General features: G+C 40.6%; 1 protein-coding gene across 1 annotated transcript; it reads right to left on the bottom strand.

The window, feature by feature from the left end:
* Positions 1–5,251: 5,251 nt before the first annotated feature.
* Positions 5,252–12,929, bottom strand: SIKE1 (suppressor of IKBKE 1). The gene is made up of 5 exons (XM_066246807.1): positions 12,646–12,929; positions 12,307–12,412; positions 11,303–11,445; positions 10,367–10,480; positions 5,252–6,591 (listed from the first exon to the last, which is right to left on the bottom strand). Exons 1-5 carry the CDS (start codon positions 12,802–12,804, stop codon positions 6,490–6,492), a joined length of 624 nt encoding a protein of 207 aa, XP_066102904.1. The 5' UTR covers positions 12,805–12,929; the 3' UTR covers positions 5,252–6,489.
* Between the last annotated feature and the right edge of the window lie 221 nt (positions 12,930–13,150).

Raw genomic sequence — 13,150 nt, 5'->3', positions numbered from 1 at the left:
AAAATAAGGTTACGTTTATCCAAGATTTAAAGGACTTTTTATTCTGACATAATGTCCTTCCTATTTAGGAAAGTTAAAGGGAATTTCTTTTATAAAATTATGGTAACAGTGGATGATAAAGATATCCATATTTAAGATTTCAAAACAGGCAACAATTTAAAACAAACTCTTTCAAAAGAATAATTATTTCCAACAGAATGTAAATAATTATGCTTTATTCCTAGAACCTTACAATCCAAAGGTTTTTTTTTTGTTTGTTTTGTATTTTTCTGAAGTTAGAAATGGGGAGGCAGACAGACTCCCACATGCGCCCGACTGAGATCCACTCGGCACGCCCACCAGTGGGCGATGCTCTGCCCATCTGGGGTGTCGCTCTGTTGCAACCAGAGCCATTCTAGCGCCTGAGGCAGAGGCCACAGAGCCATCCTCAGTGCCCGGGCCAACTTTGCTCCAGTGGAGCCTTGGCTGCGGGAGGGGAAGAGAGAGACAGAGAGGAAGGAGAGGGGGAGGGGTGGAGAAGCAGATGGGCACTTCTCCTGTGTGCCCTGGCCAGGAATCGAACCCGGGATTCCTGCATGCCAGGCCAACGCTCTACCACTGAGCCAACCAGCCAGGGCTAATCTGAAGTTTTTTATTCATTAACAAGCATCCAGTTAAAATGCAATATATAAATAACCATTGTGCAATAAAATATTTGAATTTAAATAATTATGTGCAAGTTTTATATAGTATTTCCCTAAAAAGTGTCAATATTGCACTTAATGGAAGAATTACTGTATTTACCCATGTATAAGATGCAAATTTTTTGGAAAAATTTGGGGTCTAAAAATTGGGTGCGTCTTATATAGTGGTTGTAGATTTTTTTTACTTTTTTTTCATGCTTGTTTTTGTGCTCATTGTTAAAGACAGTGATTTGTCATCAGACACAGATGAGGACAAGCTAATAGATGGGATTTCTGACAGTGTATGAATTTTATGATGAATAAAACTTGAGTTCAGTAACCTTATGTAATACATTTTCAAATTTTGGGCCCCCAATTTTTTTTTTTTTGGTATTTTTCTGAAGTTGGAAACGGGGAGGCAGTCAGACTCCTGCATGTGCCCAACCGGGATCCACCCGGCATGCCCACCAGGGGGCGATGCTCTGCCTCTTCGGGGGCATTGCTCTGTTGCAACCAGAGCCACTCTAGTGCCTGAGGCAGAGGCCATAGAGCCATCCCCAGTGCCCGGGGCCAACTTTGTTCCAATGGAGCCTTGGCTGCGGGAGAAGAGACAAGAGAGGAAGGAGAGGGATAGGGGTGGAGAAGCAGATGGGCGCTTCTCCTGTGTGCCCTGGCTGGGAATCGAACCCGGGACTTCTGCACACCAGGCCAACCAGCCACGGCTGGACTTGAAATTGAGGGAATGAAAGGATTACCTCAAGGTGGGAGAAAGCAAGACTAGGATTGGATTACTGTAAAGACTGTGCTCTTGAGAGTGGTTATGCTTTAGGAAGAATCTAAAAGGGGACATTTCAATGGTGTGTTAACCTAGATGCACAGAAACAATGGACAAGGCTTGCTTAAGGCAAAGATCAGCCTTTTACTAAAATTATGCGTCTGGTACATGATTACCCAGTTAGGAATTTATGATCAGATCACCCATTGAGGTTACTTGCCATAGAAACTTTTTGTATCCACATTACTTTAATCAGTTGGGCACAGTGGTATCTGCCAGGATTCTTCATAGAATTATTTTCCCTTTATAGTTACTGAATAATTTTGGGGTGGATATAGTTACTAAATAATTTTGGGGTGGATAGTTTGGGACCATACTTGAATAGTGTCCTCTCAAAATTCAGGTCTACTCAGAACTTCAGAATGGAACCTTATTTGGAAATAGGGCCTTTGCAGATGTAATCAAGTTAAAATAACTAGTATCCTTAGAAGAGGGAGATTTAGAGACAAAGACCTACAGGGAGAACTCGACGTGACGACTGAGGCAGACACTGTAGCGAGGCATCAGGGAACACCAAGAGTGCCAGAAACTAGAACAGGGGCATGGAACACATCCTCTCTCAGAACCTCCAGAAGGGCCCAACGTTGCCAACACCTGGTGTTCAGACTTCCAGCCTCCAGAACTGTGAGAGAATACATGTCTGTCATTTAGTCATCCACTTTGTGATAAGTTGTTATGGCAACTCTAGGAAACTAATGCAGAGACTAAGCAAATATCCTTTTCTGCTTAAACTTTAGTCCATTAATTTTGGTATATATTGGTGGATATCGTTTTGGCTCATGGATGTGCAGGCGATTTTCCACACACCAATAATACTGGTAACTGAGCATTTCCTAAGAGTGCTTCATTGTTGTCTTCAGGATCTTATTCCAAGCTGCTAAAAGCCACTCTGCTAGGCAGAATTCTAAGGTGGCCACCAAGACCCCCACCAAATGTATATATGCTTCTTGAGTATGGGCTGGACTGAGGTTATTAGGGGATATCACTTGGATTTCCTTTATGGCAAAAGGTATTACTGCAAATGTATTTAAGATCTCTATTCAGTTGGATTAATCGTAAGATTATTCTGGTTGGGCCTAACTTAGTCAGGTGAGTTCTTAAAAAGGAGTCTGGAGGTGGGAGGTAAGGGAAGTCAGAGAGACGATCTCCTGTTAGCCTTGAAGACCTACAAGTTCTATACCTGCAAGGAAATGAATTTTGTCAACCCTTTGAGTTTGAGGTCCAAAGTCTCATTTGACACCTTGATTTCAGCCTTGTGAGATTCTGAGGAAAGAATCCAGTTGAGCCCTGCATGGACTTCTGATCTACAGAACTGCAAAATAATAAACGGATGTAGCTTTAAACTGCGAAATTTGCTCTGGCTGGATAGCTCAGATGGTTAGAGCATCATCTGGAAGAGGTTGTTGGTTCGATTCCCAATCAGGGCACATACAGAACAGATTGATGTTCCAATCTCTCTCTCTCTCTCTCTTTCTCCCTTCCTCTCTCTAAAATAAATAATAAGCATTTAAACTGCTAAATTTGTGATTTTTATATAGTAGAAAATGTATAGTTGTCCTCCAAGTTCTTCTGCTGGCACTCTCTTGATCTTACAAGTGTTAACAAAAATTTTATACAAAACAACTAAACTCTATTCCTTCTTCATATGGTCCTTAAATAGTTTGTTGACCAAAATATCAAGAGCTTGCCTTTGTCCAGTCATGCTCCCAGGAATGCAAACCTACTTAGCTTATGCTTAGAATCAACCACACCACAACCGCTACATGTAGAAAACACATCCCAATTTCAGAGATGTTAGAATATGAAATAAAAATGAATCCTACAATTAGTAACGTGCAGAAATTCACCCTCTCCATTCCTTATGCATTTCTATGAGGCTATGTGAAATGTAGAGTGAACTGTATTTCATCAAAACTCTGCAGGTTCTGCCTCATCTTTAGCATTCTTAGAGTGACAAAAGGTAAAGCATCCTAAATGTCCATAGAAATTATTTAGAATGTTATTAAAATAATCCTGGATCCCATTTCCAACTTTCAATTTCTGTAGGTCAGTAAATCACATTTAGAGAAACACTGAACTAGACCTTTAATGTTTGAATCAAATTAGGCCTAAGGATAGAAGTCAAGGTAGCCCTGGCTGGTTGGCTCAGCGGTAAAAATGTCAGCCCGGCCCAGCGTGTGGAAGTCCTGGGTTTGATTCATGTCCAAGGCACACAGGAGAAGCGTCCATCTGCTTCTCCACCCTTCCCCCTGTCCTTTCTATCTCTCTCTTCCTTTCCCACAGCCAAGGCTCCATTAGAGCAAAGTTGGCCCATGCGCTGAGGATGGCTCCATGGCCTCTGCCTCAGACGCTAGAATGGCTCTGGTTGCAACAAAGCAACGCCCCAGATGGGCAGAGCATCACCCCCTGGTGGGCATGTCGGGTGGATTCCAGTCGGGTGCATGCAGGAGTCTGTCTCTCTGCCTCCCTGCTTCTCACTTAAGAAAAAAAAAAAAGTCAAGGTAATAAAAGTAAATATTGGGGGGTTGGGGGAGGGGGGAGGGGGTGAAGAAGGAGAGAGGGGTTAGGGGAGGGGAGGGGCACAAAGAAAACCAGATAGAAGGTGACAGAAGACAATTTAACTTTGCGGGAGGGGTATACAGCACAATCAAATGTCAAAATAATCTAGAGATATTTTCTCTCAACATATGTACCCTGATTTATCAATGTCACTGCATTAAATTTAATAAAAAAATATTAATATTAAAAAAAAGTAAATATTGGTAAAATTTAACTATTTTTCAAGATCTTTCTAGATTTAGTTTGTTTTATAATCTGATTTGTAATCATGTGACTTATAATTTCCATGATGAAATCTCTAAAACCATTTCAGAAATAACTACTTGTAGAGTTATACTGATGACTCCATTGTGCTAATTACAAAATATTTATGAAAACCTTGCCTAGTTAACAGGCTGCTATACATGTGAAAAATAAACCTTTGTACTTCCTAATAATTAGACTCATTACTGACTAAAATTAGCTGAGACTGTCTAAATTAGGTTTTTATTATAAAAGATAATAAGTTTGTACTAAGATTTTGCAAACCAGTCAAGTCTCTCTGTCTACTGCCAAAGAACTGTTAACAGTCACTCAACTCAAAGTGAAAAAACATTCTTTCTCTTTAACAACACATTAACACCAGCCAGAATTTATATCATGTAGACTACTGAAAGCTATTTAGACTGTTACTTCAAGCTTTTGATTTGCCAGGGGGAAAAGTTTACATATAGATTTATCCTGACAATTGAGATGTAAAGAACTTTAAAAACAACTTAAAAGAACGTAAAACAGGTAACAGGATACTATGTTATACTTTCATGGGCCATTTGATGACCACTGCCACTGAAAACTGGCTATGACAGCTGACAAACAGTATAGGGTACCTACCTCCCGATTAGAATTGTATCAAATATGGTGTCACTTAGGGCATATACTTAAAGGCAAATGGCTGGGCTAAAAGTTTCCTTACTCTCAGGAAGCGAGATAAAAATGCCCACTCTTGGGATAGAAGCATTTTTCAAATTCTGTGCAAGACTTTGAATAGAAACTTGGTAAGTTCTAAAAGAATGTATACCTAGTCATTAAAACCCACCACTGTAGGCAAAGTCCATGAGTATTACTGAGATCAGATGCTTTAGGATATCTTGGAGAGATTTAGTTTTCATGGGAATTAACTTTTTATGGCAGTACAAAAGAAATTTTAAATTACACAAAACACTAACAAAAACTTTTTAATACTATGCCTCTCCCATGCACTAATATGCTTAAAGTTATTAGGAAATATTGACAGGATTATCATCCGGTATTTCAGTTATTTTGAGGCAAACCTAAACTGACAGTATAACATGAAGTAATGGGAGTAAACTGAGATGGGGGATTGAGTTTATGAATGAGCCTGCTGACTACTCAGTGTTTGAATCTCAACACAGCACTACGAATGTAGTAAATCATTAGGTGATAAAACTGCTTCTTGTGAAAAATGGATCTAAAAAGAAAGCCAACTACTGGTACTAGTAATGAAAGATAACCAAATAAATGATAGTTCTTAACCATAAAATAGAAATTACATATAAATTAAATAGAATGTAGTACCTAAGGACTATGATGTGAATAAACCTATTGTATGCTCTTCACACTAGGTAAACTACCCAAGTTGACAATTTCCTAGTAGGAAAAACTGAAAAATTGATTACTAATATCTAATAGAATAAATAAAAGCTTCTTTTAGCATTTGAACTAAGTGTGCATGAGTGTGTCCACATACACAGGACACATTTCTCAGCCTTCCTAGAACATACAATGAGAATGCTACTATGTACTTGAAAAAAAAAAAACAGCTGACTTATTTTCAAGTATGTTTCCTGAAGACTAGCAGTATGCTCTCTCAAATTAAAAGTAAAGACACAAGGCCAGGAAGTGCCAACTTTTAGCACCAGAGAGACTTAAAACTCCATAGAAGGTGAACGGCATTACAAATCAGAGAATTTACTAATCTTGTTCTGCAGAATTGTATTTTTCTCGAGTGAAAAATATTCCAGGTTTATGCCAAATAGATTTAAAAAGCTAATCTCTTTTAAAATTTTTTCATAATTGTAATTTACAATTTTATATAAAATAAAATCACTCTTATACAATGCTCAAAGTTTCAGAGATGTGAAAAAAGAAAAATAAACTTGAAAACACAGTTTATACAAATCAAGGTCCCAGAAATGAAAATGAAAAGTAGTCTCTTAGAGAAAGAATGGTGAAATTCAGTGTGTATTTTCACTAACACACCCAAAATCTGTTTTGTGGACAGCCAATTTTGGCTGCCAATTCAAACTGCCACCTGTTTCCTTTTATCAACACTAAATCAAGTCGGAGGCAAGACACTGAAAGGACAACACTCAAATAGAAAGAGTAACTTCCTTCCGGGATCAACAATCTCCAGCTATCATTCAGAAGCTGAAGTTATTTGATGGCTTCGGACGCAGTGTCCGTTGAGTTTTCCTTTCTGACCTGAAGCGACTCACTGCTGATGGACAATAATTCTCGAAGTTCCTTATTTTCAAGCTGGAAAAAAAAAAAAAAGAATATGTTTATTTCTGGTATTTTGACTGTCAAACGGCATCAGAACACTTTGTTTTGGGCCAGAAACAGAACGCATATTATATATTATTAGTAGTAATATAAGAAAAAATTTATTGAAAAAGTCAGAAGTAGAAGAAATGCACTTTAGGAAATGAGTTACAGAAGCAAAAGAAGGGGAGCTTAGACCCTGGCCGGTTGGCTCAGTGGTAGAGCGTCGGCCTAGCGTGCGGAGGACCCGGGTTCGATTCCCAGCCAGGGCACACAGGAGAAGCGCCCATTTGCTTCTCCACCCCTCCGCCGCACTTTCCTCTCTGTCTCTCTCTTCCCCTCCTGCAGCCAAGGCTCCATTGGAGCAAAGATGGCCTGGGCGCTGGGGATGGCTCTGTGGCCTCTGCCTCAGGCGCTAGAGTGGCTCTGGTCGCAACATGGCGATGCCCAGGATGGGCAGAGCATCGCCCCCTGGTGGGCAGAGCGTTGCCCCATGGTGGGCGTGCCGGGTGGATCCCGGTCGGGCGCATGCAGGAGTCTGTCTGACTGTCTCTCCCTGTTTCCAGCTTCAGAAAAATGAAAAAAAAAAAAAAAAAAGAAGGGGAGCTTAGGAGAAATAGAAACCACATCTAAGGGCTGGGGGGGAGGGGGAGGGGCGAAGGCGTAGTCATGCTCCAGGGAGGGAGAGCACCAAGCAGATTATTTTAACTTTTAAAGTTTTAAGGAAACAAAAGAACTTAGAATTTCCCAAAATATTACTTATTTTTTTTTTAATTTTTTTTAAATTTTTAAATTTTTTATTTTTTTTACAGGGACAGAGAGAGAGTCAGATAGAGGGATAGATAGGGACAGACAGACAGGAACGGAGAGAGATGAGAAGCATCAATCATCAGTTTTTCATTGCGACACCTTAGTTGTTCATTGATTGCTTTCTCATATGTGCCATGACCGCAGGCCTTCAGCAGACCGAGTAACCCCTCGCTCGAGTGAGTGACCTTGGGTCCATGCTAGTGAGCTTTTTGCTCAAGCCAGATGAGCCTGCACTCAAGCTGGCAACCCCGGGGTTTCGAACCTGGGTCCTCTGCATCCCAGTCCGACGCTCTATCCACTGCGCCACCACCTGGTCAGGCTACTTATTTATTCATTGAACAAATTTACTGATCAATTTTTATAGGCTACAAGTTAGGACTACAAAAAAAATAAAAATAAAAAACCAGGATTCCTCTCCACTGGAGGTATTCACTGCTTGTCATACTCTTCATGGTTCCCACAAGCTATACTATCTTTCAAATTCCTAATATTTCACTCTACTCAATCTTCTCTCCTAGAGAAAGGAAGGAAAAGGGGAGAAGAAACTACTTATTATCCACATAACCAAGGAGCATGTGGTTGTCTTACATACATTGTCTTGCAACCATCTGTAGGGTAGGTATCACTGCCTATATCCACATTCTCTTTAAGATGAGGAGACTGTGGCTCACAGAATTCCAAAAACTTGTCCAAGCTCAGATGATTTGGATGTGGCATTGCTGAGGTTTCGATATGATGGCCAGGCGTTCCCTGGTGGTCTAGTGGTTAGGATTCGGCGCTCTCGATATTATGGCCATCTTTTTCTACTTAAAGTATTAAGTAAAATTTGTCTCACATTTCCTTAGGGCTGTTTCCATAACTAAGGAGAGTGTTTGAACTTCTAGTATTTGAACTGACTCCTAATTCCTACTCAGGACCCTTTGGTTTCCAGATAGGGCAGTTAGCATTCTTCATCCTTATCGTTCGCAGAAAATTCTGGTAAACCACAGTATTTTCGGGATTCAACAAAAGTCTGAGCCTACAGTCATTAAATCTTCTAGCATATAAACTGCTTCCCCCAGTACTTTATATCTCTCTCCTAGCATTTATATACCATTTCATATCATGTAAGTACAGTAAGTCCTCACTTAACATCATCGATAGGTACTGCAACTTTAAGCAAAACAATGTATAAAGAAACTATGTTTACCATAAGCTAATAATATAATCAAGAGTCAAGTTCCTACAGCATCTCATCAACATTGATGAAATGACGTTGAAAGAAATGAAGTTATTTGAGGACCTGCTGTGCTAGTCTTATTCCTTACATTAGACTCTGAGCAGAAACCCTTGCTTTATTTTTCTCTGGTATTTTTCAAAGGGCCCATGATAATATCTGATAATAAGCAGCATTCAAATCATCAATTACGTTTTTCCTTAACAATTTTATGGGTGCACTAATACCTTTCTTTGTAAATTATATCCATTTTTTTCCAAAATATTACATGAGCCCAGCTTAGTTGGTTAGAGCACTGTCCCTATATGCCAAGGTTGTGAGTTTGATTCCTTGTCAGGGCACATACAGAATCAAATCAACTAATGAATGCATAAATAAGTGGAATAACAAATCCATTGTTTCGTGCTCTCTTTCTCTTTTCCTCTCTGCAACATCAATAAATAAAAAATAGCTTTTAAAAAATCAAGGCTTCAAAAGGCTCCATTGGAGCAAAGATGGCCCGGGTGCTGGGGATGGCTCTGTGGCCTCTGCCTCAGGCGCTAGAGTGGCTCTGGTCGCAATATGGCGACGCCCAGGATGGGCAGAGCATTGCCCCCTGGTGGGCAGAGCGTTGCCCCATGATGGGCGTGCCGGGTGGATCCCGGTCGGGCGCATGCGGGAATCTGTCTGACTGTCTCTCCTCGTTTCCAGCTTCAGAAAAAAAGAAAAAAGAAAAAAAAAATCAAGGCTTCAAGCCTTATAAAATAAAAAGACCACTTTTAATAATTTTTACCTCTTTATTATTTACTTCAATAATTTTAAATAATATGCCTGTACTTCTATTTCCTTCAGACATTAACTATTTGACTTCCTTTTATGGTAGATGAGGTGTGTGTGTGTGTGTGTGACAGAAAGACAGAGAGAGGGACAGAATGGGACAGACAGGGAGAGATGAGAAGCATCAATTCCTCGCTGTGGCTCCTTAGTTGTTCATTGATTGCTTTCTCATATGTGCCTTGACTGGGGGGCTATAGCAGAGCGAGTGACCCCTTGCTCAAGCCAGTGACCTTGGACTCATGCCAGTGACCTTTGGTCTCAAGCCAGAGACCATGGGGTCATGTCTATGTTCCCTCGTTCAAGCCAGCGACCTTGGGGTTTCGCAATTGGGTCCTCTGCGTCCCAGTCTACGCTCTATCCACTGTGCCACCGCCTGGTCAGGCTAGATGAGGGATATATATAATATATATATATATATATATTTTTAATACTATTATGTGCTGTGTGGCACCATCTGTTTTTTTTTTTTTTTAAGATTTAATTTATTGATTTTACAGAGAGAGAAGGAGGGGTAGGAATGAGAAATCTCAACTCATAGTTGCTTCACTTTAGTTGTTCATTGGTTGCTTGTTGTATGTGCCTTGACCGGGCAAGCCCAGGGTTTTGAACCAGTGACCTCAGGTTCCAGGTCGACACCGTCTCCACTGCGCCACCACAGGCCAGGCTAATGAGGGATTTTAATTCACATGTAATCTGTCCCTTCCACACTGCTCTCTTGATATGATAATATCTCAATTTCTAGCCAGTACAAAGTTGGCATTTTCATTGTTTGCATTTCCTTTTTCTGAAATGGGTTTGGAGTTTTAATTTTAAATCATTAGCACAGAGAAAACATCAATATACTGCAGTGATAGGATACTGATGGCATACCTTCCAGACTCGGAAAGTCCCTGAAATATTGTGAACCTAAAGTAGCAATAATCTTACCTCTAATTGGGCTAGTTTTTCTTGTATCTTACAATATTGGTCATCATCCACCTGAACTGCTTTCCTCATCACTTCTCCCATTTCACAGATTCTGTCAATCTGACTCTCAATTTCCTGTGACGATATTAACACAAAAAGGTGAAAAAGTCATCTTTTCTACACATATGAAGTTCATGAGACCATGTGCGTTATAATGTTAAAAAGTTCATTTAATCTGTGCTACAGAGGTTACACTGGCATTTCACTATAAGTTGAGTCTTCAGGGGTAAAGCCATAATAAAGTCAACTTGCAGTATTCACAAATAATTTGTTTTCAAAAGATTGCTTCTGGTCTAACCACCCACTGGATGTTGGACAGCATCACTAAATGGCTTTTTACCTTAAACTTGAATACTTTTATTGGCAAAAAGCTTACCACATTCCAAGGTACCTTATTCTGTCTTTGGACTTATGAGCTAAAAATCTTTCTCTTTTCATGTTCAAGTTTTCTCTTCCAGACAAAAGAAAATAAAGTTTACTTTTCTTTTCCAGATAAAAGCCATTCACATATTTAAAATATCCCTGTTCCCTAAGACTTGTTAAGTCAGTAAAATGTTTTCAATGGAATCTAAGATGAAACTTTTAATAAATTCCACTGTGGCAAACAGTGAGGCACCAATCTTTTAATCCAGGATTCAATGAAACAATGTATGTGAATGTACATGACAACTATGAAGCACTTTACAGACATAACAATTACTGGGTCTCCCAAGTTAAATCATAACCTACCCTCTTCTTTCTATTCACATCTTTACAAAGCTACAGCAAAACCAACAGTGAATGTGATAAACTTGAAAGGAAAACAAGCCTACATTTCTTCAAAACAGGCACACAAACTAAAACAGTTTCAAGATTTCAGTTTAGTTCATTTAGAATTTATTCATCAAAGTTTCTTACTGCAGAGTGAGACTGGTGAGCTTTCAGGACTGGTTCAGCATCCACTGCTTTTTTAGCAACCATTAACTGTAACATCTGTTTTCGGTATTTGCTCATGATGAGTTCCAATGCATCCTGGTGTTCCTCCAAGGAAACCCATAGCTCTATCAAAAAATAAAATAACTTGGCAGTGATGTCTGAGAGCTCTCAAAACCAAAGTCTTTAACAGTTGGAATTTTATGACACTCCATGAGATATTCTGATTCCATATTTATAAACACAAATCAGTGTTTAAGTTGACAAAACATAACAGTTAAGGTCAATGAGAAATATAACTTTCTAGACAGAGACAGCATAGTTCGGTAGAAACATGTGGTTTGGAATCAGAATGCATGGGTTTTTGTTCAGTTTTAGCCTAATACTCTTAAGCAGATCATTTAGCGCCTACTTCTTATCTGTATTGTAATACTATCTGGCTCATCTATCTCAATATGAAAATATAAGAATACAATAGGATGATACATGCAGAAACCCTCTATAAATTGATATACAAATAATCATTCATACTACTATCATTAATAATGGTACTAATCAAACCTAGGAATAATATCCTGGGGATAAAATTCAACTCTTCTACTTTGCACAAGAACATCAAATAACCTTCAATCTTAACTTTAGTACATTTGAATATTTAAACTTTACATTTCAATGCCTTGAGGATATTGACTCTTGTTATGCAAGCCTCCATCTGGGGATGTCTAAATAAGCCATGCAATAATTCAACTCTACTAACCACCTCTTTGATAAGCTGCCAGTAAATGTAAAATCAGACAACCTTGAGAAGGGTAATGTAACAAACTTTATTTTACTGAACCAGCACAGGATAACTCTGTTATTAAAAGTACTGACTTGGAAATACATATAGCACGTGCACTTTAGTGAACAGTTGGGCAGTTTTGCAAGAAGTTTCGAAATATTACTGGGTATGAGAAAATCATTATAACTATACAAAAGGCCTGACTAACCTCTGTTTTCCTGCTGCAAGCCTCTAATCTGTGTATTCTCTTGGGACAGCAGAATGTGAGGTTTGTATTTGGACATGTCCTTTATATCGGATGCATCCTCTTGATACTGGACAAACAGAGACAGACTAAGCGCGCCGTAAACAGAACAGCCGCGGATGCAACTGACGAGGCAGCAGTCAGGGATCCAGGACAGCGTTCTCAGCCACGATCCCGCAGAAAGGTCTCACTGCCGCCCCCTGACATCGGGAATACATTCCAGCCGCAGGTCCCACTTGACCTCGCCCTCCACCCATCAAGGGCCCAGAACGTGAGGACACGGATGCCCACCCTCTGCCTGACCTGGTCCGGAAGCGCCGTCCCCGCCTCCCGCATCGCCGACACCCGCCGGTGCAGCGCGGCCGACTGATCCACCAGCGACTCGGCGGCCGCATCGTGCTCTCGCAGCCTCTCCAGCAGCGTCTTAGCGTCCGTCAGGATCTTCTCGATGGTACAGCTCATAGCGACCACAGGGCCACAGCACTGCACCCCTATACCAGTTGCTCAGATCGTCCCCAAGCTGTCCCAGCGTCACAGACGTCACTTCCGGGTGCTTAAAAGGCATCTGGGCAGCCGTCATACGCGCCTGCGTGCCTGCGTAGTGGCTGTCAAGTCCGGCGATGATCCGCTTTCACCAGTCTTCCCAGCGGCCCCGCCCTGCACAGAGCCGAGCCTGCCCTTGCCACGCCCTTGGTATCCAGTTCCCACGGCCTAGTGGGCAAGTGGAGTTTTGCAGGATCTCTGGGACGGTGAAACAAGGAAGGGCTTAGGATAGACTAAGCCGCAGGAGCCTAAGTGGGGCTGCTTT

Source organism: Saccopteryx bilineata, chromosome 11, assembly GCF_036850765.1.
Source record: "Saccopteryx bilineata isolate mSacBil1 chromosome 11, mSacBil1_pri_phased_curated, whole genome shotgun sequence".
Taxonomy (NCBI): domain Eukaryota; kingdom Metazoa; phylum Chordata; class Mammalia; order Chiroptera; family Emballonuridae; genus Saccopteryx; species Saccopteryx bilineata.
This window is presented reverse-complemented; position numbering and strand designations above follow the sequence as displayed.